The sequence below is a fragment of the Carcharhinus amblyrhynchos genome, chromosome 5 (genome assembly GCF_965287045.1).
Source record: "Carcharhinus amblyrhynchos chromosome 5, sCarAmb.v2.hapA, whole genome shotgun sequence".
Lineage (NCBI taxonomy): Eukaryota > Metazoa > Chordata > Chondrichthyes > Carcharhiniformes > Carcharhinidae > Carcharhinus > Carcharhinus amblyrhynchos.
In genome coordinates this window covers 46,730,741-46,756,935 of record NC_137328.1, presented here as the reverse complement: position 1 = coordinate 46,756,935, position 26,195 = coordinate 46,730,741, and the positions used below count along the sequence as shown (strand labels likewise).

Sequence of the window (26,195 nt, the reverse complement as noted above, 5' to 3'; positions counted from 1 at the left end):
GCTGGTTAGATGCATTGGCCATGCTAAATTCTCCCTCAGTGTACCCAAACAGGTGCTGGAGTGTGGCGATGAGGGGGGGTTTCACAGTAACTTCATTGCAGTGTAAATGTAAGCCTACTTGTGACACTGCTAAATAAACTTTAACTTTACATATTCCTGTGTTTGGTATTTTTTGCAAAAGATAACTTAATGCCCCCTCTATATTTATCTCATCATTTGGACTACCTTTTTCATTTTTAAAAATTACCAAAGAAACTATTAAGGCTATAGTGCACATTTAACAGCTGGTGGCTGTATAAACAGAGGAAATGACACTGAGTTCATGGTAGTACTGGTTTCCATTATTTATTAACAATGCACATCTTTGTGTTTTGTCTTGCTTTCTCCAACAGTTGGCAAGCCTGGAAAAATAAGAAATACTTTATGGTTAAATAAAAAACTGGAGATTTTCCTAAATTTGTCTTTAGATGCACTGAATTGTTTGGGTGCAGCAAATCTGGAAATTGGACAGATCAGAGTGTATACCTTTAAAATAATCCATCTGATTTTCCTCCATTATTGGTAATTGAATTGAAAAATCAGCAGGTATCTTTACAGACATGCACTTTAACTCAGCTGATTTTCTAATATTCACTGCACCTAGGAAAAAGCAGTGTTTCTGAGCTCAGTCCAAGAAAAATGCCCCACTGTATCTCTTTAGTTATAACAGACCAAGAAGACCGACAGACCAGGAGGATGGTGTATGATATCACTAAATTACAATCCCTCTGTCCACATGGACAGATTTCTACCTTCTGCACAGCTGTGTTTCTTGGTCTCTGATAGAATTCGCTTTCTTGCCTAAATAGTAACAAAGATGTCATTGATTTCACTATGAAAAGCAATTCCCTGAAGCTACAGGACACCTGCACAAACCTTCAGTGGGAATTAGTTAATAAAACCACATGCAAAGATTTCTCAGAGTGGTTTGGTTTATGTTTCTTCTGTTTTAAAGGTCACACAAGGATGACATAAAATTGAAGTTTAGACAATCACTAAGAAATTTTTACTGTCTCTCTTCATTCATGGCAATATATAATTGCATATGGCACGTGTATCTGATGTCTGTGTGTGGGCAAGTGTGTTTGCAGAGAAACAATTGGAGCCTGTAGCAAATTGCTTGTAGCTTCCCACTATTATATAGAGCAAAGAAATCCTTGTAATTGCATGCATTCAAATGCAGTTCAATGATAATTGAAGGATTTTTGGTGCTTAGAAAAAGCAATTATTTGAAAATTTAGTATTTAAAGTTATTTTATCAGGTAATTTAAATTTTTTAAAAACTGTAGTCTGTAGGTTTTGGAATCTTAAAAAGGGAGAGGAGAAAGTAGTAATAAACACACCTCAAAATATTTGAGGGAACAGTATCCTATTTGAACTCAACTCACACATAACTCATAATCCTTTCCTAAGCCATATGCTGCTGTGTCTGATCCACTTGTTATTGTGTTATGGAAAATCCAGCAGGATACATTTCACATTTTACTACCAGGGATTCCAAGCATTTTGGTTCAAAATGTTCTGAGATTGGCTAGCGCAACTGTAGTCTGCTTGCGCTAATTTATTAAACAGAGACAACTTTCCAAGAAAGTTGACTCGTAGAGAAAGAAGATATTTATTGCTTTGTTTATAAGCCAAAATACTGAGAAAAGTTTGCAAGTGCAGAAAATAAGCTGCCATTATGATATCCTTCTCCTGTTGTTTCCAATCTGTGGTATTGATACTGATTAAAAAAAGATGTCACATCATAGGAAAATGTCCTCTGTGCTCCGTTTATAAATAAATCCTAAATGTGTTTATAAAGAATGGAATCATTGAATTTTACAACACAGAAAGAGACTCTTCGGCCCATTGTGTCTTTGCCATACAGAGCGCCAAAGGAGACTATCCTCCTTAATATCCTCAGTGAGGCTATCTCTACAGTGCAAGAGTATGAAGTTTAAAATACTTGACTGGATTTTCGTTTGAGAATAATTCGTATGCTTTTTAAGAAGGCTACAAGGGAAGTGTTTAGGTGTTTGAAGATGTGCACAATTTGATAAGTTTGAAATATATTGCATGCGAACGGTCCTACCTCTTTAAAGAAGAGACAAGGCACATGCTCAGAAACACACAAATCGCTTGCACTTTAATTTAGCAAAGCGAAGTGGAAGAAAAGACAAAGCTGTGAACCTTGTTCTCCACCTTTCTTTCCAGTTGTTCGTGGGAAGTGGGCATCAGTGGTAAAGCCAGCATTTATTGCCCATCCTTAATTGTCCATGAAAAAGTGGTGGTGAGCCAGCTTCTTGATCTGCTGCTGTCTATGTGGTGTAGGTACACCCACAGTGTTTTTTTTTGAAAAGGTGTTCCAGAGTTTTGACCCAGCGACAGTGCAGGAACAGCGATGTAGTTCAAGCCAGGATGGTGTGTGGCTTGGAGAGGAATGTGAATGTGGTGGTGTTCCCTTGTATTTGCTGCCCTTGCTCTTCTAAGTAGTAGAGGTTATGAACACAAGGAGAACATGTAAATTCCACACAGCCACAGATAGTGACCCAAGCCAGGAATCAAACCTGGGCCCCTGACGCTTGTGAGGCAGCAGTGCTAACCAGTGTGCTGCCAATATCATTTTTTTTTGTGATACTGCCAATTTCAGCTTTTGAGATTGCATTAAAGTCATGTTTTGATGGACCCATGTTCAGATATATCTGATTTGGGAAGGACATTAATCCACAATTGCTATTACTCTAGAAAATGCAGTAAAGTTGGATCTGTGCAAAGATCTGTTTTCACAAACTGCAATTCATTAGCAATGCATGAATATTGCAGTGTAGTAATTATGTTACCAAATGAACAATCTAGAGAACAGGTTTTGAAGTTGTATGAAGGCAGGATTTGATTTCAATTTTTAGTAAAGTCCTGAAACAAAAAAACTGGTCTCACTAAAAGTACTATGAAGCTTTTCACTAATTGGGTAAGAATGGAAAATTTCCTTTCCTATCAGGCCTACATGTTTCTCCAAGCCAACATCAATGTGATTGACTCTTAACTGCCTTCCAAGAAAAACCCTCAACTGTATCAAATTGCTTCAGTTCCAGAAGAAGACTCATTACCTTCTCAAAGCAACTAAGAATGGGCATTAATGTTTGCTTGTCAGTGATATCCAAATTGTAAGAATGAATAAAGAATTTTAAAAAAGCATTGAACACTGAGCTATGCTGCAAGTTGGAACCAAAAATACAGCCAAATTCACTGACACAGCATTATAACTTTGCCTCAGGCTCACTCCACAGTACCACAGAAGATATTGGTAACATCAGCGAGCCTGCAACACAGAGATGTATTAAACAGGTTGGGAGGTTGGGGTGGGGTGGGGTGGTGCGTGAATGGATAAGAGTTGGCTTTGGGGTGGTACAGGTGCTGTAAACCTGTGCCCAAGTCCATCCATTCAACAAATCAGAATAGTAAGTATTGTTATTGTAAAGTGGAAAGTTAGGACTGTGTTCAAAAAACTTATGTAGAGTGTGCGTTTTTATGACATAACAGCATTTCCCTTTTGCTTCTCCCAATGACAGATTACCGTACTGGTCCTTGCTTCACCCAAGTGAATAATGAGATGTGCCAGGGTCAGATCAGTGGCATCGTCTGCACCAAAACACTTTGCTGTGCTACTGTTGGCCGTGCGTGGGGCCACCCATGTGAAATTTGCCCTGCTCAACCCCACCCCTGTCGCCGTGGTTTCATTCCCAATATCCGCTCTGGCGCTTGCCAAGGTAATTTCAGTGGAATAATTGTCTCTTGTCGTTATTTTAAATATTTAAAGATGACATTAGGATTTCTGCACAGTTCAAAATAATAAATTAGTGTATTTGTATTTATTTTGTTTATTGAAATGCAATGAGTTAAATATTTTAATACTGAAACACACTAACATCAGGTTAAATATAATCCATATTAATAGTTCACTGCCTGGGATGGTGTTATCATATTTCTATCATGCAGTATTGTTTCAATAAATAGTTCTATTTGTCTTAACTTCCAGTCTTCAAAACTTGCCAGATTTATACCTTTGAGTATAACTCATAAAATCATAGAATCCAGTAGTGCAGAAGGAGGCCATTTGGCCCATCAAGTCTGCACCAACCACAATCTCACCCAGACCCTATCCCCATAACCGCACACATTTACCTTAGCTAGTCCCCCGATACTAAGGGGCAATTTAACATGGCCAATCCACTTAATCCGCATATAGAACATAGAACACTACAGCACAAACAGGCCCTTCGGCCCACGAGTTACGCCGATCACATCAACACCTACCAATCCATAGACCTACCTATAACCCCCAATCCCATTAAATCCCATATACTCATCCAGAGGTCTTTTAAAAGACCCCAGCGAGTTCGCCTCCACCACCACTGACGGCAGCCGATTCCATTCACTCACCACCCTCTGAGTGAAAAACTTACCCCTAACATCACTTCTGTACTTGCCTCCCCGCACCTTCAATCTGTGTCCTCTCGTAGCGACTATTTCAACCCGGGGAAATAGCCTCTGAGAATCCACCCTATCTATTCCTCTCAACATTTTATAAACTTCTATCAGGTCGCCTCTCAACCATCGTCTCTCCAGGGAAAAGAGTCCCAGCTCCCTCAACCTAACTTCATAAGGCATGCCTCCCAGTCCAGGCAACATCCTTGTAAATCTCCTCTGTACCCTTTCAATAGCTTCTACGTCCTTCCTATAGTGAGGCGACCAGAACTGCGCACAGTACTCCAAATGAGGCCTGACAAGGGTCTTATAAAGTTGCAGCGTTACCACCCGATTCCTAAACTCAATCCCTCGATTAATGAAGGCCAGTACACCGTACGCCTTCTTGACCACATTCTCCACCTGCGAGGCCGATTTAAGAGTCCTGTGGACCCGGACCCCAAGATCCTTCTGCTCTTCAACACTACTAAGACTCCTGCCCTTGATAGTGTACTTGTTCATCCCATTGGTTCTGCCAAAATGGACGACTACACATTTATCCGCGTTGAAGTCCATCTGCCACTTCTCCGCCCAGTCCTGCATCCTATTTATGTCCTGCTGCAACTTTTGCCATCCTTCCAGATCATCCACAACACCACTGACCTTCGTGTCATCGGCGAACTTACTTACCCATCCCTCCACTTCCTCATCTAGGTCATTTATGAAAATGACAAACAGCAAGGGTCCTAGAACAGATCCCTGGGGCACTCCACTGGTGACTGACCTCCATGCAGAAAAAGACCCATCCACAACCACTCTCTGCCTTCTGCAGGCAAGCCAGTTCTGGATCCACAAGGCCAAAGGCCCTTGGATCCCATGCCGTCTCACCTTCTCAAGAAGTCTTGCATGGGGGACCTTATCAAACGCCTTGCTGAAGTCCATGTACACCACGTCCACTGCACTTCCTTCGTCAATGTGTTCGGTCACATTTTCGAAGAACTCATCTAGGCTCGTAAGGCACGACCTGCCCTTGACAAAACCATGCTGACTATTTCTGATCATGTCAAACCTCTCCAAATGCTCGTAAATCTTGTCCCTCAGAAGCCTCTCCATCAGCTTACCAACCACTGAGGTCAGACTCACCGGGCTATCTCTGTTCCCTTTCTTGAAAATAGGAACCACATCCGCAATCCTCCAATCTTCCGGAACCTCTCCCGTCTCCATTGACGACGCAAAGATCATCGCCAGGGGCTCTGCAATCACTTCCCTCGCCTCCCACAGTATCCTGGGGTACATCCCATCTGGTCCTGGCGACTTATCTATCTTGATAGAATTCAAAAGTTCTAACACATCCTCCTCCTTAATATCCACACACTCAATCTTTTCCATCTGCTGCAAATCCGTAGCAAAATCTTCCAGATCAGTTTCCACTGTGAATACTGAGGCAAAGTACTCATTAAGCACCTCTGCCATTTCTTCTGGTTCCACACAGACCTTTCCCCCTTCACCTTTTATAGGTCCTATCCCTTCTCTTCTCATTGGAGTATCAGAATAAGAAAACAACAATTAATGTAGTGGTTTGAAAGTTGCTACATTCACATAATATAAAATGCTGATAATTTAAACTCAGTACTGGGTTGTGACTTCTGAACTCCTCAATATTGGATTGGGGGTACCTCAAGTATGTGCTGGGAAATCCTTCTTGGATGTTACCAGGTATATATTTGCATGGCAATTGTCTAGAAGTGCTAACTTTATCTGCCAGTTGTGTAGTACTGGGAACCATCCGCAAGAGCAATTTCAATCACAAACTTTGGATGGTTTCACCGGGTTAATTACCAGAAAAAAATTAGAAGAGTGAACCCTGTTTTGACTCGTGGGTAATTGTTGTAAACACCCAGATCCGACAACCATTGGACCTTCTCCACACCTCCAAAGACCCTACCCAACCCCACTACGTTGCCCAAGAGTACATATCCACCCCTACCCAACCTCACCTCTTGACCGCCCCAATCCCTCAACCTTCGATCCCTCCACTCATTGACCTCTAACTCCCCTGGCTCCTGGACTTCTGAATCATCCTACTGCATCAATCTCCATTTCCCACCCACTTGGCATCAAACCTCCCCAGTCTCCAAAAGCCACGTCACATTTGACCTCTAGCACCCCAACCTCCGATCCCATTATTATTGTAGACCTCCAGTACCCCCACCACCCTGAAATGTGACACTGGCGACCTATTCACACCTCCCGCGACCCCTGCATTCCCTGACCTGGGAATACTCAAAACACTTCAACCGCACCCCCTCGAACCTTCAACCTCCAATCTGCCCCCTTCAACCTCTGACTCCCTCACCTAGCTAGACCTCCAACTCACCCCTCTGCTGCAACCTCCAACACCCCCAATCTCTGACCACCCCATCGAACTCTTAAACCTCAACTTTAGATCTCCCCACCCCTCCATTCCCCTCCACCCACCTCCAACCTCTTACAGCTCCACTTCCGTTCCTCCCCCAACCACAGTCCTCTAGCCCCCCATGCTGAACCTCCAACCACCCCATATTACTGACCTCCAATCACTCCGTCAAACCCTGACCATTTATGCCCCAAGTATCCAAACCCTATCCACTTTCTTAGACAATTCTCCCTGGCCTGTCAATTTCACTGGACATTTGAAACTTACCTGCTTTACATCAGCTGGCGCAGTTAAAAGGGAGTGTAGCCTTATTTTGTCCACCAGAGCTGGACAGCATGGGAGCCTGTGAGTCAAAGTTATAGCCTCATTAGGTTTTCCTGTGGCAGGTATTCCGATCACTTGGCTTTCTTTGATTATTATAGCTGTTTTGAAGATAATTATTTCATTATTGAAGATAATTGTTTGTGTTGTCAAATCCCAATACATAGCCAGCCAGCTACTGAACCTGAAAATGTGGGTGATCCGGTTTCCAGAAATTATTTGTTCTCTGGCAGGTATAAACCATGGTATTCAGGGAGACATTTCCTTCAATCGACAGAATATTATGCATGACTTTGAGTCAGTCTTTGTCAGGACTGTTGTGTCTTCACCTGAAACATTAATCTATATTTTCAATTTTCAAATGCCAATTGAAGTTTGCAATGTATTTCCTGCAGTTCATGTTTTTATATCATGTTTTCAGCATACCAAGTCATGTACTAAGCCACAAAGTGATTGCTTTCTTAATCCTGTGGAAAAGAGAGAAGGCAGTATGTTACTGAAGCTTTTCATCTTGCTCTCATGGGACAAACACAAAAATGCCTCTCCTTTTAGTAATATTCTTGTTCCTTTTCTTTTGAATCACTTTGATTGCACTAAAATTTTGTTTTATTTCAGAGAAAAACTCACATTTATGCAGTGTTCTTGACGACCGCAGGACATCAAAATTTACTTCACAGCCAATGAATTATTTTAAAATGTAGTCAGTTTTTTATTGTAGGAAATGTGGCAGCCAACCTTTGCACAGCATGTGTTATAATCCACAAAGTCCAGTGATGAAGGATAGAAGCCAAACTTCACTCACTTTTATAGGCATTTATTTACAGAGGTATGAACGTGAATCTAATCCATCAGTCTTTTCCTATTTATAAAAGCACAATTCAATCAACATCACTTGCATTCAATTAAATCCACATACAATTAACAGCCAGTTCCTATGAACAACAATGTGACGACAACCAGATAATCTTTTTATTGCTGCTGCAAATTGAGGAGTAAATATTGGTCAGGACACTTAGAATAGCTTCCCTGTTCTTCAAAATTGTGTCATGAAATCTTTTATGTTCACCTTAAAAAGTAACATCTAATCAGAAAGATGGAACGTCAGGCAACACAGCCTTCCATCATTACTGCACTGAGCGTACATCCAGACTTTTATCCCCAGTTTCTGAAGTGGAACTTAAAGTCACATCTTTGTGACTCAGAGCCAAAAGTACCACTAATCAAATCATCGCTGACATTTAATGACATTTGTCAAATTTGGATTGTTCTAGATTTTGATTCTTCTATAATATCTTCCCTTTTATGCTTCGACAAGTAACATGCTCATTTAAAGGCTGCGATTTAAAAAAAAAACTTGAACACTGGAAATCTGAAATTAAAACCATTAAAATGCCTGAAGTATAACAAATTGAACAAGTCTAAACACGAGATTAGAGAAGAACCCTTTGTTAGAACCATTCTGAAAAGGGTCTTCAGCCAAAGCATTAACCTCTTTTTTTCTCTTCAATGTTGATGGGTCTGCCTAGTAGTTGCAGAAATGTATATTCCTATCCTTTGAAAGGCTGCTTTGTAATGTTAAGGTTTGATTAGAAATACAAGTGAAACAGAAGATGCATGGGAGCAGAACCCCCACACATGTCTCATCTAAGAATAAAGCTTTCTGCAGAAGAGAACACCCATTCCATTAAAAAGAAATTACAGTGTTGAATTGAATCAATTTGGATTTTAAGGGAGTTTAAGTCAAGATTATTTTTTTAAGGAAGCATTAGTATTAACTTTTTTCACCAACTATAGCTCTTTTGTGCCCAGGCATCATTCCCAGCTAACAAATTGTGCAGGTAATGTACTCAGACAACTCTGCTCTATAACCAGCTGCTTCAGTTTATGCCCGTAATGGATCTCCTTCTAAGTTTTCTGCCTGTGTGTGAGACGTGTCCATTTCTATTCAAATAAATGATTCAGCATAAAGATGATGTGAATGCAGTGCCATATTCTGGTACTTGCTGCACACATGGCATATTAGAGCTCTGACATTCAGTACTGTGGTGCCATTCTTCAGAAATCCAGATCTTAGAATTTTAGTCGTAATAATTTTAGTAGTAATTAAAGTACCTTTGCGGCTAATCCTTACTAAGAATATGGTTACCTGCCATTCTACAAACAAAGTAAGCTGAATAAATTATTTCTGAAATGGCTGGCATGGCTAGAAATGACTGCAAGCTACAAACTTTGATTAGTGACATTGGATGTTACAATTTTCCTGAGAGGAATTAACTTTGCAATGAAGATATGGAGAAGATTTCAAAAATGTCTGTTCAGAAGAATCCATTTGATCAAATGAGTCATCTAACTCAGCTTGCTTACAACTGCGGTCTGATGGAAACCTATGCTCCACGAGCTAATGTGTCTCACAATTTTACAGAAAGTGTAAAGATTTGAAAGCACGTTAGTTTCATTTTCACAAAAGATGGAGAAATCCAACTAGCATGGCAAAGTTTTTTCTTTTGGAATCTCTTCCCAAATTATGTTTTTAAGAAGAATTAAATCAGAATGCAAGTATTAAAGATTTTATTTTTATTTATTGTGTGCATTCTACACTATGGATCTTCTCTGGGAACTAAAGATTGTCAACAATGACGTACATATACAGAGCAAAATCCAGATATCAAGAAGAAATTTAAAGAAGAATTGGGAGAGATGAACAAAGGGAAAATCTAAGAAATGGGTTTTGAGGAAGCTTTTGAAGGTTGGAAAGGAAAAGCAAAGCATTTAGAAAAAGAATCCACCCCCTCCTATCCAGGCACACCAACACCATGTGAGCAGCCTGGCAGATAGGGTGGTAGCAGGTAAAATCTGGTAGAATAGAGAAGTGTTCTGTGTCCATTGACTACCCACTCCTGAGGGAATTTTGCTGCTGGAGGGAAGTTGTCAGGCAACCTGATTGCCCTTAAGCAGCCAACTATTGAAAAGGTGCCCATGCCACACAGTGCAGGTGCCAGGTATATCTTAACTACAGGATCAATGGGGAGTGAGCCCCTTCATTACAAAGGAAAGGGCTTATTGCTGATGCCACTAACCCCATGCCCACCATTCTACCCTTACTAATGTGAACCACTAAACTTATGATACAATTATCACTCTTACCCAAGTATATCCCCACAGACACTTGGGCCTGCAGAGGAAGACATTCTCTTACTGAAAATGACCACAGGGACCCAGATCTGGAAGTCCAACTTCCGAACCTAGCTCCCAAAGATTTGTGGGGATAGGCTGTGGCGGTAGGAGTAAGGAACTTTTTGGAACTGTCAAATGGAACTGTTCAGCTGTCAAGGACTTCAAATCTCCTGCCCTTTTAAGTATTTGAACAAGCTATCTGCAGTTTTAAAAAATAACAAGTGCTTACTATTTCAGTCTATCTTTTGACATAGAAGTTTAGGACTAGCATTATAGGATTAGTGCTGCATGACTAATTTCATAACCTATCATTATCACAGTGAAAGGCCTGCCCATTCATAGTTTGATTAACAGATCCAAGTACAGATGTCTAAAAAGTAGGACTATGAATACAAATGATTGTTAGAAGGGATTGAGTGACCGAAATAAGTTAAATGTTGTGAATGGAATTTTATCAATGGGGGTGTACTTTTCTAAATAGAGAATTCATCAATAAACATTTAAGAATTTTATTTAACATCAGAATGGATCCTGAGTTCTGTATATGGTGGATATTGGATGAGTTGGCATAGAAACTGTGAGGTCTGAGAGTAGTGGGCAGGTCATGGGTTGGAATGAGTTGGAACTAAATTGGCTTAACAGACACATAGGGCCATGGGAGGTGCATGGAGGGGCATAGGTTGACATCGAGGGTATGAAGGGCCATGGATGTGTGTGGAAGAGCAATGATTGGCATAGAGGGTATGCTGGGTCATGGGGGTGTATGGATGGACATATCCTGGCATAGGGGGTATGATGATCATAGGGATTGGGTGGGAGCCATGAGTTAACATGGATTGACCTTGTGTGATCGTTTGAACTTTGCTTTCAGTTCCTTTGTGTTTTTTGTAAAGTTGCTCAAGTTCCGTGGTGGCACATCTTTCTGCTTCTTGCCCTGGAGACACGCCCATTTTTTATTGCCAACATGGATACATTTTTAGGACTCCTTTCTGCTCCCATAAACTGGTTTACAAGCTCTTGCAGGTTGCAGCAAGAAGTTCTAATTTAATACTGCCAACGACTAGATATCCAAATAAATCAATCACCAGGTTTACACATAACACCACTGAGTCAAACGTGAAGTCTATTCCTTCTCTTAGTATCCCTTTGCTGCCTTAATTGTCTTCAGGATTATTTAGTATATTTCATATTTCAGTTTGGTTTCCAAATTTGCACATTTCTGTTTTTACACCTGATAGAAGAGGCAATGACATAGCCAACCAGTGTCCTGGGTGAAAGTGATGAATACTGATGATAAACCAGTACTTGATTGGGTAGAAAATTCAGAAAGGTGGTGTCTATAAAATAGCTTGAGAGTGTAACAAGGGAGGTTAATGAAACAGGGTCAGAGCCACTTCAGCATTGCTGATACTGAGCTGAATTAAAAGGGCCAGTTTCCAGATGCAATTTTACAACTCATCCACTTCATCCTCCACCACAATGTCTTCACCTTCAACAACCGGTTCTTTATCCAGATACACGGAACAGCCATGGGGACCAAATTCACACCTCAATATGCCAACATCCTCACGCACAGATTCGAACAAGACCTCTTCACCACACAGGACCTTCAACCAATGCTATACACTAGATATGTTGATGACATTTTCTTCCTCTGGACTCATGGTGAACAATCACTGAAACAACTGTATGATGACATCAACAATTTCCATCCCACCGTCAGACTCACCATGTACTACTCTCCGGAATCGGTTGCATTCTTGGACACATGCGTCTCCATCAAGGACCTCAGCTCCTCACTGTACTGCAAGCACATGAATAACTTCACGATGCTCCACTTCTCCAGTTTCCATCCTAAATTTGTTAAAAAATCATCCCGTACGGACAAGCCCTCCGTATACACAGGATCTGCTCAGATGAGGAGGATCACAACAGACACCTCCAGACGCTGAAAGATGCCCCCGTTTGCACAGGATATGGCGCTCAACTCATCAATCGACAGTTTTGACGCGCCACAGCGAAAAACCGCACTGATCTCCTCAGAAGACAAACACGGGACACGGTAGACAGAATACCCTTCGTTGTCCAGTACTTCTCCAGACTGGAGAAGCTATGACATCTTCTTTGGAGCCTTCAACATGTCATCGATGAAGGTGAACATGTCACCAAGGCCATCCCCACACCCTGAAATCCTGCCTTCAAATAATCGCATAACCTCAAACAGATCATTGGGTGCAGCAGACTACCCAGCCTTCAGGAGAAAAGTGACCATGACACTACGGAACCCTGCCATAGCAACCTCTGCATCATCACAGATCCCATCATCTCACGTGAGAACACCATCCACCAGGTACACGGTACATCCTGTTGCAACTCGGCCAGTGTTGTCTACCTGATACGCTGTTGCAAAGGACGTCCCAAGGCATGGTACATTGGGGAGACCATGCAGACGCTACGACAACGGATGAATGAACATCGCTCGACAATTACCAGGCAAGAGTGTTCTCTTCCTGTTGGGGAACACTTCAGCGGTCACGGGTATTCGGCTTCTGATCTTCGGGTAAGCATTCTCCAAGGCGGCCTTCACGACACCTGACAGCGCAGAGTCGCTGAGCAGAGACTGATGGCCAAGTTCCGCGAACATGAGGACGGCCTCAACCGGAATCTTGGGTTCACGTCACACTATCTGTAACCCTCATGACTTGCCTGGGCTTGCAAAATCTCACTAACTGTCCTGTCTGGAGACAATACACATCTCTTTAACCTATGCTTAACGCTCTCTCCACTCACATTGCCTGCACCTTTTAAGCATTGATTACCTGTAAAGACTCGCATTTCAATCATTATTTTATAAATTGAGTTGGTGTCTTTTTGTGCCCTGTGTGTAATAGAACCCCCACTCACCTGATGAAGGGGCAGCGCTCCGAAAGCGAGTGGCTTGTGCTACCAAATAAACATGTTGGACTATAACCTAGTGTTGTGAGACTTCTTACTGAATTAAAACGCCATTTACCTGTTGCGCGTCTGCATGGGTTTCCTCCAGATGCTCCGTTTCCTCCCACAGTCCAAAGATGTGCTGGTTAGGTTGATTGGCCAGGCGAAGAAATTGTCCCTTAGTGTCCAGGGATGCATAGGTTAGAGGGATTACTGGGTATAATATGTAGGGATATGGGGGTAGGGACTGGGTGGGATTGTGTTCGGTGCAGACTCGATGGGCTGAAGGGCCTCTTTCTGAACTGTAGGGTTCTATGATTCTTATCCCAGATTCGCTGTGGCTCAATGTGTTACCCAGAGTCTGTGGTAGAGGTGGAAGAGTGGAAGTGAACATCAGTTTGGTGCACCAGTAGAAACAGGTCTTTTGGTGTATTTAAAGGGTGATGTGATAAATAAGAAACCAAAATCAGTGCTGATCGTCAGGCATTGGGGGAAACATTGATTTCTAGTTTCCTCTGAATGGCATAGAGCCACTGCATATGTGCCATGAGAATAGTTCTGCATGCAGAGAAGCACTCAACATATCAGAGGAAACCAGCACTGCGAGGGGTAGATAGAAATGATGGAAATGATTATAAATGGTATGGGATTTCCACAAAAGCACATTTTCTCATAAATGAAAGTAAAGTATGTTTGACATAAATCATTTTATATATTAATTTAAAAATGCTGTTAATTTTCGACTTGAACAGGATCGGAAGGCTATCTAAATGAAAACGTAAGAATCCTGTAGTCTTGACCCAACAAACTTGATAATCTCACAGAATACTCTTTCTTTCTCTCGCTTCAGACCTGCAGCTGCAGTGCTTATTGCAGTAGTATTTACTGAAGACAGATGTTGCTAATGTGTGCAGACTGACTGATGTGCAATTTACTTAACTGAAGTGCTGTCGTCTTCTTCCAGATGTTGATGAATGTCAGGCAATCCCAGGCATGTGCCAAGGTGGAAACTGCATCAACACTGTTGGATCCTATGAATGCAAATGTCCCGCTGGTCACACACAGAGTGAAACATCTCAGAAATGTGAAGGTAAGCTGATGATCTCAGGGATTTTATGTAGCCTGTTTAGTATAGCAGTTCAGCAGATAACATCAGTTTAACACAACTTATACACAGCAGATTGCTGTGCTTTCCTCCAGTAAGTAAACAAGCTCAGAACTGGAAAAGTAACGTTCTTTTCCTTTTGTACTTTATTCCACTTTTTGTGGAATAATAAATGGTCACAGTTGAATTGTACATGCATACATGTAACCTTGTGTTGTTTCTGATCTAGTACAGTTGGCACAATCATTAGTGTCCACACAATGCCAAAAGCAATGAAGGACCTCAGTGAGGGGTCCATACGTGCACCTGTTGGCAATCCTATCCTTTTATTGTTTGTGTCATACACACAGAAGTTGCATAGCTGCATTCTTTAAGAGAATTGGGTTTAGGTAAGTTTTCTGCATGTTTAAGGATGTAATTTTGAATATAAAACAAGGTTTTGCCATTAGTGCAATATCACAATAAACTTTTGACTGAAGGAAAGTAACTGGCTACATCCGATGTGAGAATGTGCAGATTACATAATTAGAAATTACACATATGCATTAAAGAATGGAAAGGTAGGGGCAGTGTTCTTACTGAGGGGTTCAGGTGATATAAATTCAGTGTAAAACTTAAGCATTTTCCATGTAATCACTTGACTATTGCTGAAGAAAGAGACTTGCTGTCAAAGCTTTTCATCTTGAATTCATCGGGACCAAATGCCAAAGTTCAAACAGAGCAACAATTTATACTGCATGAAAGAAGGATATTGATTGGTTGGCATGTTGACTATACCCCAGGCTTGGCCACGGCAAATGGAGTGTGCTAAGAATTACACTAACAATCAATGTTAGATTATCATAATGTAGCTCATGTATACTTGCTGGAAGCTATGTATATTAATTTGCAAGAAGGGGCTTGTCCCCTGTGAGCAGAAAGAACATAGTCAGGCATTTTGCATTTTTTAAAGGCAGGGGTCCTTGGTTCATCCATCATTGCAATGCCTCAACCAACCTGATTAATTTAGTTGGTAACTTAGTTAATTTGTCAAAACAGCTTGCAAAATTGGTTCAAATTATGTTCAGCAACTTTTATTTTGTTGAATTTGCTTAGCCCTGGTCATTTGTAGCAAGGATTTCTCATCTTGTCTGGTTCAGGAGCATCTGTTTTAAATCTTTGCAGAATGATATAGATCCATATAGATTCTGTGCATGTTGGGAAAAGGAAATAAGCTGCCATGAGAGAATACATAGTATAACATTTGCAACTTATTTTCTTCTTATTGAAATAGTTAAGTTTATAACTACAGTCAAATTTATGTTGTGACATTGTATTGCTTATTTATTCATGCATTTCTTTTTAAAGTTGCTTGGCAATTAAGGTTTGGTCACAGTCTAGTAATGTTCTGCTGCCTTCCGAACTCTGTGAAGACATGTAATAACATCATTAAGACCTAATAAAATGAAGGGACTTCTCTGAACCCTAGGCAGGCTGTGGAGTTATCCAGGTCTTTGGTAGTTGAAATTAGAGAATGAAGCTGATATGTTAGACAATGCTGTAACCATAAAAGTTTGAAGTAAAAATAGAGTAAACCCATCACAGCCTCCACAAAAGAGAACAATTTCACTTTGAACGTTTAGTACAGTCCCACTTATTGCATATGCTTACTATGCTTCCTCACATCTGTTTTAGAACTACTGGAGGGATCTTATGGAGCCCACAAGATTGGAAAAAGTAACATATGGGGTAAATTTGGCAGAATGCAAAATTTCAATTTCTCAATAGTCGTTTGAGATGCAGAGATAAAGTCAGCAGAATGTTTGTGGTATGTGGAGCTTTCCAGTGGCCTGTCGCGGATTTGGACTTGTAACACATTTCCATGCCATGAATACTAATTACTGTAATATCCTTAAAATGACATCTTATCTTCAAGATGGAGTCAATGGCACCTGATTCATGCTGGTTGCAAGGTGATGTGCACCAGTCGATTTTGTGCAGTTGTGTGTAAGGTCACTGGTTTTCCTTGTTAATTCTATGGCATAAGGGAGGGAAGCAGGAGTGTGTCAGCTTGCATGAAGTCTCAGGTCGACAAAGGTGTGTTAGCGGTAGGGGAGTTGTGGACTAAGGTTGGTTCATGGAAGGATGAACTGGGATGGCCATGGCATCCTGGATGTGGTGGGGAAGTTGCTGGGCTGGGAGGGAGCATGTGATGGTGGAGATAGTCAGAAAAGGTAAGAAAATAAGGATCCAAAGGCTGCTATCAGTACTGTGAAATATATGTCTGTCTCAGGGTGTTGGCTGACAGAGTCCTCATAGAGCTTTGTGTCCACCGGCAACATTTCAAATATCCTCACTGTGAGTGATCTGGGACAATGTCATTTACAACGTATAGAAGCAGGGCCTGCTGAGCTTGCACGTTTATCCACATTCCAAAGAAGGATGAATTATTGTGAGTACAACACTGGACATTAAAATGAACATTTAATAAAGAGTGAACCAAAAAGTGAACATTGTTTCTTCCAGAATAAGGGAAATGTCCCTAATTTCCCTGTAACCATCAATACATGCCAGCCCAGAGGAGTGCCAGTACACTTAGCTCTCTGACTACTAAGCTAATCAGAACAAACAATGATGCACATATGAATAAAGTGAAATCAGAGTAAAGTGAATTATTTACAAGTGAAATTTAATTTTGAAAAACATTTTGTGCTCACAAGTCTTATGTTAATGGCAACAGGGTTGGGCAGAAAAGTTGTGACCTTGATGCAGAGTCCCCCTGTTCAACCAGGAGGCTCTTTTACAGCCCACCCATAACTATCTTATTGTCAGTTGACAGCAGGTTTCACCAATGAAAAGCTCTCTGCTACTGAATCATATGTGTTTTGCAAGAATGCTGCCAGCACTTAGAATTTTAATTGCAATCACATGGGAAAGGGGGAGAAGACAGAGAATGTAACTGGTTCACAATCCCGGCTAAGACATCAGGACCAGCAAGCTGTTGACAAATTCTTGGCTGTTGCGTAGAAATTTTAGCTGCTGTTTTCATATGAACATGTAACTTCCAACAAATTCCTCACTGTGATATCTTCACTGAGGTGCTAACCCATTAAAACTTGACGCAATAAATACAGTGCTAATTGTTATACCTTTATTTCTCCCTAATAAAATTTATGTCTTCCAACCTGGTTTTACTGGCTTAATATCAGGAATCTTTATTTGGTGATAATTTTTGAAGTTACTCTTGGAGATTGGAATGTAAATTAAGTTCTTAAGGCCAAACATGAATGATCTGAGGCATTTCTTCAAAGAAGTATGATCATCTGTTAATAAATCATGAACAACATAATCATTAACAGAGGACACTACATTCTTTAACCAGCAGAGAAGTATTAGTTCATGTTATTCCTTCATATTGCAAAAGATCACATGGCAGTATTTCAAAGAAGACCAGGGCAGATTGTGTCTTTGTCTCTTGGTACATATTTATTTCTCAATTGACGTCATTATCATGTTGCTGGTGGTATTGAATTGAAAGAAATGCATAGAACGCTGCAAAGATTAGTGGTAGGCCAGAAGATTGGGAACATTTTAGAAACCAGCAAAGGATGACTTAGAAAAGGGAGAAATTACAGTGTGAGAGAAAATTGGCAAGCAGTGTTTAAAAAAAGACAGGAAAAGCTTCTGCAAGTATATAAAATGGAAAAGAGTAACCAAAGTGAGCATTGGTCCTTTAGAGGATAAGACTAGGGAATTAATAATGAAGAGACTTTGACCATCTTCACAGTAGAAGATACAAAAAACATTCCGCTATGAAGGGAGAAGCAATCGGGAGCTCCCCCCAGTGGTCAGGCGGTGGGGGATGCCCCCTGGACATGTGCACGCTGGCAGTGCCAGCTTGTGCCCCTGACACTGCCCAAGGGGCAAAGTGCCCATGCCCAGGGGGCACCTTGGCAATGCTCACTAGGCATTGGGCAGTGGCAAGGGGGTAGGGCTTATTATAGGGGGCCTAGGGCGATCGGTCGGGTGGGGGGGGGGTCCTACTGCCACTTTGCAGACAGGATCAGTCTTGGATGGAGAGAGGGCAGCAATTGGGGCGGGCTGGGAGTTGACGGGGTAGTCTCTCAGGGAGGGCCAGTCTCCCAGGGAGGGCCTGTCTCCCAGGAGTTGCATGACCCTGCGGGGGTCAGTGACAGGGGTGGGATTTGCCAGGGCAAGCGTTGTAGGGGGATCTCCATTGCTGTTTGGTTGGGCTGTGCATCGGGGCAGGGACAGGGGATGGTCAGGACTGGCCCAGGAATTCCTGTGGGGGCTGCGATCAGGCCATGGGGAAGGAGCTAGAGGGGCAGCACTGTGGTGGTCTCAGACTAGTCATGATGTGGGTATGCCGGCGTTGGACTGGCGTAAACACAGTAAAAAGTCTGACAACACCAGGTTTTAGTCCAACCTATTTATTTGATAATATTCTCACTAGCTTTCGAGGGGACAGCCTCTTCGTCAGGTGAATGGAGAGTTCTGGCCTCAGACAGAGCATATAAAGCACAGACAGTTTAGAGATTACTGATTAAAATGCGAATCCTTACACCTAACCTGCTGTTCAAGACCTGAAGTGGCTGATAATGTGAGTGGTAGGAGCACTGATCACAGTTTAAAGAGATGTGTATTGTCTCCAGACAGTACAGTAAGTGAGGTTTTGCAAACCCAGGCAAGTCACGGGGGTTACAGATAGTGCGACATGAACCCAAGATCCCTGTTGAGACCGTCCTCATGTGTGCGGAACTTGGCTATCAGTCTCTGCTCAGCGACTCTGCGCTGTCGTGTGTCGTGAAGGCCGCCTTGGAGAATGCTTACCCGAAGGTCAGAGGCTGAATGCCCGTGACCACTGAAGTGTTCGCCAACAGCGAACACTTCAGTGGTCACGGGCATTCAGCCTCTGACCTTCGGGTAAGCATTCTCCAAGGCGGCCTTCACGACACACGACAGCGCAGAGTCGCTGAGCAGAGACTGATAGCCAAGTTCCGCACACATGAGGACGGTCTCAACAGGGATCTTGGGTTCATGTCGCACTATCTGTAACCCCCGTGACTTGCCTGGGTTTGCAAAACCTCACTTACTGTACTGTCTGGAGACAATACACATCTCTTTAAACTGTGATCAGTGCTCCTACCACTCACATTATCAGCCACTTCAGGTCTTGAACAGCAGGTTAGGTGTAAGGATTCGCATTTTAATCAGTAATCTCTAAACTGTCTGTGCTTTATATGCTCTGTCTGAGGCCAGAACTCTCCATTCACCTGACGAAGAGGCTGTCCCCTCGAAAGCTAGTGAGAATATTATCAAATAAATAGGTTGGACTAAAACCTGGTGTTGTCAGACTTTTTACGGTCTCAGACTAGCCAGCGATCGGGCTAGCTAGCAAATCTGGAGTTTGACAGATCTGCGCATGCACTGAGTTCTAGAACTGTCAAACTCCAGCATGAATAGGCCCCACCCCCCGGCTTTTTAATGAGATTCCTGACTGGGACCTCTTCAGTGAACAGAGTGCGGAGATTCAGGTGAGAAGCTGAACTGACAGAACAGTCGGGATTTAGAACAGTTCTCCCACCAATTCAGCACTTTTGGGAGAATTGTGGCTGACGTTTCTCCTTGGGGGCACAATTTAAATGTGAAGGTTGTCCCATTTAAGTGCGAGATGAGGACTAATTTCTGGATCATGGAATATATTCAAGTCTGAGTTGACGGATTTTTGACCGGGGAGAGTCTAGAAGATTAGAAGTGTAGAAGTTCTGTGGAAGATTATGGGGAGGCAGACATGCAAGAAAGTGGAGTTAAGGTCACAGTCAGATCAGCCTTGAACTCATTGAATGGCAGAGCCAGCTCTAAGGCTGCATGCCCCACTTCTGCTCCAATTTCTTATAATATTATGTTCTGGTGGAGCTTCTGTGTAAATTGGTTGGTATGTTTCCCACATTGCAACACAGACTACACTCCAAAACAACTTTGTTGATTGTAAATTTATGATGTGCTGTGGTCATGAAAGGCACTATATGAATACTTTTTTTTATTTTTGCCTTCCACCTTTATGCTACAGGCCCATTATGTTTCACACCACACCCTTCGACCCTTAGAAGATGACCTGCTGATATTTTATTTTGCAGTTTTGTTTAGAAATCAGAAGTTATAATATTTTAAGTAACTGAGATGAGTCCTCAAGTTTGACCTTCCCTTTATCATTCCTCTAGCTTGGGATAAGAAGAGATTGTGGCCAGTTGCTGTTTCAAACAGCTCATGCTACATAATTTTTTCCAAGATACTATAAGCTCACATAAGCCTTTAACCATTTTTAAAGAAAGTTTGAGAAACACTGGTAGACACGAGATAATCTTAGCTTATCGGCTTTTATGCATAAAATTAGTTTGAAGTTGAATGAGTTTGTTCAGTAAACTGATCCTGGATTAAGTATCCTCTCTTGCACAGTTGAGATGTCAAACCTTGTTTTTCTAGCTGGAGTTCAACATATATCTCTCTAAAAATCAGTGACATATGTGCTTGTTTTGTTGATGGCGCCTAAAGAAACTACCCTGTTGACAAAAAAAGTGCCTTTGCATGGCAAATAGAATTTAAAAGGGATATTCCACATGAACTCTTAATGCAGTGTCATGAACCTTAATTTTCATTCTCAGCTAGGTTAAAGTACCAACACTCCCCAAACAAGGGTCATTTACAAAATAAACATGTCCCATTGTCAAAGGTTGTCCCATATTTGTTATCCTATATTAATCATGTAACACCCTTGCCTCAGTAGACAAATAAGCCATCAGCAGTTGTAATTTCACCTACATTGGGATCATACATTGGAGTCCGTGGGAAAATGACCACTTACAGCAATATTAAATGCTCAGAAGGGTCTTTGGCCAATGAAGGTGAACAAATCCTGTAAAATCTTTGTCTGATGACAGGCACATTTTTAGTTTAATCTTTGTGAATAAATATTGGATAGTCTTGTTGTCTGCACATCATAGAAAATTACAGAGCTCTATTCTCAGCTTACTAGGACATTCTAAAGAACTTGACAGCTAGTTCAGTAATTCTAAATATAGTCACTGTGGTAATGTAATAAAATGTAGCAGACAATTTGTATACTAGGTAGCATAAGTCACAGAAATAATTTATCAGATTATCTGTCTTGGCCTTGTTGGTTGGGGCTAAGTGTTGACCAGCATGTTCTAATTTAGAAAGCAAGACTATGAAGGATAGAGCCTTGACCAAACTTCATAAATTTTTATAAGTCTGTATTCAGAAACAATGTACTGATGGTGGGGGAGTCCAGAAGTAGGGGGCACAGTTTGAGGATAAGGGGTAAACCTTTTAGGACTGAGCTGAGGAGAAATTTATTTGATTTGTTTTGATTTATTATTGTCACATGTATTAACATACAGTGAAAAGTATTGTTTCTTGCGTAGTATACAGACAAAGCATTCCGTTCACAGAGACGGAAACAAGAGTGCAGAATGTAGTGTTACAATCATAGCTAGGGTGTAGAGAAAGATCAATTTAATGCAAGGTAAGTCCATTCAAAAGCCTGACAGCAGCAGAGAAGAAGCTATTCTTGAGTCAGTTGATTTGGGTCCTCAGAGTTTTGTTAATTTTCCCGATGGAAGAAAGTAGAAGAGAGTATGTCCAGAGTGCATGGGGTCCTTTAATTATGCTGGCTGCTTTGCCAAGGCAGCAGGAAGTCAAGACAGAGTCAATGGATGGGAGGCTGGTTCCACAGAATTCCACAGATTCACCTAGCGAGTGTGAATTTGTGAAATTCACTACCATAGAAAGTAGTTGAGGCCAAAATGTGCACCTCGTAACCTGCACCAAATGTTTCAGTTTCTTTCTACTCATAAAAGCATAAGTGAATCAATCCCTTACAAATGCCCACAATTTGCATAAATTAAATACAATTAATATACAATTTACTCAAGAAACAAGGACAACTCCTTTGCTTCTCTTTAATTAGTATCACTGAGCTTTTATATCTATCCGAAAGAGTAGAAAGACCTTGGTTAGATGTCTCATCTAAAAAATTGTATCTTTAACATCACAGCATTCCTTAGTACTTCACCTGATGTGACAGCCTCGATTCTGTGCTCAAACCTCTGGTATGTTGTTTAAACCCACAACTCTATGCTTTAGAGGTGAGAGTGCTGCCGCTGATGTATGTCTATTTTTTTCTCAACCAAGGCACCTTCCTAGTGATGCAATTCTTTCGAGCTGCCTCTCGTACTCCCATATATCCAGCAGGATACCGAGAATTCCATCAATGAGGCTCATCACTAGTTTTCTTAAGATGCCTTTCTGTTTGCTCCCCAACGCAGGGAAGAAATTGTGATGTGAAGCTGGAGCTGCCCCTCTCCAACCTTATTATAAGGGCTACTCCACGCGGTCAGACCCAGTTGTTTTATTTTAGGTGGGAATGCCAGAAATCCTGGAGCAGAATTGTAGGGCGGACACAATTTCCGCTTCCATGGAAGTCAATGACTTTTAAATGGCTGACTGCATTTTTCAGTCCCACCCACTCTGTGACAGAGCCATAAAATTCAACCCAGTAAGTTAACACCTTCATCCTATTTACTTTTTATGGTACCCTCTGAGTATTTTCCAGGAGCAGTGAAGAAGAAAGTTTGCTTCAAGATGTCATCAGGTGAGAGCCTGTTCCCAAACATTAGTCTGTCTTTTGTCTTCTCAAATGTCCACAAACCTAGCTAATTTTATGCACATCAAAGTTATGAGGTGGAAAATTGCAAGTTGATGAGTGTCCAGGTAGAAAACCCTTTATTCAAAAATTGATATTTCGTTTTTTTTTCTTTTTACCTGTACGATTTGGAAAACAGAGAATCTGCTCAATACTTTTTGCATTGTACTAATGTAAGCATAGAAATGCATTTGCAACAGTAGAAGTAAAAAGAATTTTATTTGTGCTGTGCGCAAGCTGGATACAGTAAATATGTGGGGTTACAGGAATAGGGCCTCGGTGGGATTGTGGTTGATGCCAACTTGATGGGCCGAATGGTCTCCTTAGTCACTGTATATTTATGAAAATAAATGAGCAGATTTAGAAAAAAGTATTGTCAGAAGCTGGGCAGCACTGTAGTTGAGCTGCTTTCCAAGTACAGTGACTTAGAACAAAGAACAACCCAGCACGGGAAACAGGCCCTTCGGCCCAACGAGCCCCCGCCGCCGCATCTTCCTACACCTACCCTGCCCTGTATGTATGTGAGTGGAACCCCTAATGTAGCCAGATTCAGGGGAGAACAGTGTCAATTTGGTACACCAATCAGCCTAAGAGCACATCTTTGGGGTGTGGGAGGAAACCGGAGCGCCCGCAGGAAACCCACGCAACCACAGGGAGAATGCACAAACTCCCACAGACACAGGCCCAAATCCATGTATCTGCACAGCTAGCAGTGATAGTCACTGAGCTGTTGTGGCGCCTGTCTGCTGGTCCAGGATTAAGCATACACAACAACACAAAGTACTAGGCCACTCCCGGAACCTCCAAGAGCCGCCCACGCACGACCCACCGTGTGCATGCCCCTCGTTTGACAACAAGGTGGACCGACACCTGTGGAATAAAAAGACAAAACGTTAACATGTAATACTACATTTCCGGTGTCGTCCCGAGGCTCTGACCCTATTTAATACACTCTGCTATAACCCTCCATCCTTGTTTCGCTCATGTGTCTGTCTAAGTAAACCTTAAACAAGTCCAACGTGCCTGCCTCCACCACCCTACTCGGTAGCGCATTCCATACCCCCATGACCCTCTGCGTGAAAAACCTTCCTCTCGTATCCAAATTATACTTCTCACCCCTCACCCTTAGATTGTGACCTCTCATAATTGTCCCCAATCTAGGGAAAAGCCTACCACTGTTGACTCTATCTATTCCCTTCAGTATTTTATACACCTCTATCATATCCCCCCTTAATCTCCGTCTTTCTGAGGAGAAGAGCCCCAGTTTCTCCAACCTTTCCTCGTAACTCAGTCCTTCCATGCCAGGCAACATCCTGGTAAACCTCCTCTGCACCCTCTCCAGGGTCTCCACATCCTTCCGGTAGTAAGGTGACCAGAACTGGACGCAGTACTCCAAATGCGGTCTAACCAACGTTCTGTACAACTGAAGCATTAGACGGCAGCTCTTATACTCTTAGATTGGAATTGGCAATAAACTTTTACTCATGATTAAAAACAAAACCATGCATTTCCTATTAATTGTAACACCACATCTGAAATGAACCCAAGTCTAAGAGTCCACAGCATGGAATCGTTAATAATTTGGCATATTGGCAGCCTCACTCAGGCCAGATTAGAACTGGTATGAAAATGGACTCATTCACAATGCATAGAGTAGGTTTCCTATGAGATTTGGGTCAAACCACATTGTTGAAGTAGAGCAGAGAGGGTGTTTTATTATACATAATATGAATGTACTTCAAAACACTGAGTGCAGAAACTGATGCGTTCTATTAATTAGCACTGTCAAGGGAAACCCTCACCCAGAAATAATTTAAAGGGATCATCATATTCATATGAAAGAGTCATAGAGTAAAACAGCGCAGACAAGCCCTTAGACCCATCAAGTCTGCACTGACAATAACTACTACTAAAGTTGTGCTAATCCCATTTTCCAGCACCTGTCCCATATCCTTGAAAGTTATGATGTTTCACATGCTCATTCAAATACTTTTCGAAGGTTGTAAGGTTTCCACTTTCCACTACTTTCACAGGCAGTACATCCAGATTCCCACCGCCCTCTGAGTGAATTTCTTCTTTCTCAAATCCCTTCTGAGTCTCCTGCCCTTACCCTAAAATTATGCCCCCTTGTGACTGACCTTTGTCCAAGGGGCACAGCTGCTTCCTATTCATCTATCTATGCCCCTCATAAACCTATACACCGTAATCACATACCCCTCAGCCTCCGCTGCTCTAAAGAAAACAATCCATGCTTATCCAGTCGCTTCTTACAGCTCAAATGCTCCATCCCAGGGAACATCCTGGTTAATCTCCTCTGTACCCCCTTGAGTGCTATCACACCCTTCCTCTCGTGAGATGACCAGAACTGCACACAATACTCCAGCTGTGGCCTAACCAACGTTCTGTACAACTCCAACACTACTTCTCAGTTCTTATACTCTATACCACGACTGATAAAAGCAAATGTCCCATATGCCTCCTTAACTACCCTATTCATGTGCTCTGCCAACTGCAGGGATCTGTGAGCAAGTCCGCCAAGATCCATCTCCTCTTCTGAGCTTCCTAGTGTCTTACCATTCATTTTAAAAAAAGCATCTTGCAAACTTAATATTATTATTTAGCAAAATAAATTTCAGTCACTGCATATTTGAATCAACATCAGCTGAAATTAGTTAACCTTCATCCCTAAAGCTGGAGAAGGGGACAGAATCAATGGCAAGGGCATGTTCTTTGCAAAATTGAAAATTGTCAGCACCTGATTTTGGGTGTGAAAATGGCAGCAGCATCAGTTGGGTGTCATGGAACAGAGAGAGCAGGAGGAAGGGCTGATTGCTCCCAGCAGTGGCCATGATCAAGAATGCTATGAAACCAGGAGGAGAACTCCTGCTTCTCCTCAACTCATCTGATTTTTTTTTTCAATTACTAAAATCTCAACTTTTCAATGATAACTAATTTCAGCCTGCTTCAGGTAAAACTGAGGATGCTCAGTTCCAGCTCTACTACAGATGTCAATTTTCTGAAGGCTCCTAAACCAGACT

At 41.8% G+C, this 26,195-nt stretch overlaps 1 protein-coding gene across 1 annotated transcript in view; it reads left to right on the top strand.

Annotated features, from left to right (window-relative positions):
- Window positions 1-26,195, top strand: part of fbn2 (fibrillin 2) — a 344,878-nt gene that overhangs the window by 94,263 nt on the left and 224,420 nt on the right. Inside the window, exons 6-7 of the mRNA XM_080188736.1 lie at window positions 3,591-3,788; window positions 14,295-14,420. Coding sequence (XP_080044862.1) covers window positions 3,591-3,788; window positions 14,295-14,420 — 324 coding nt within the window. The remainder of the gene's footprint in view (window positions 1-3,590; window positions 3,789-14,294; window positions 14,421-26,195) is intronic.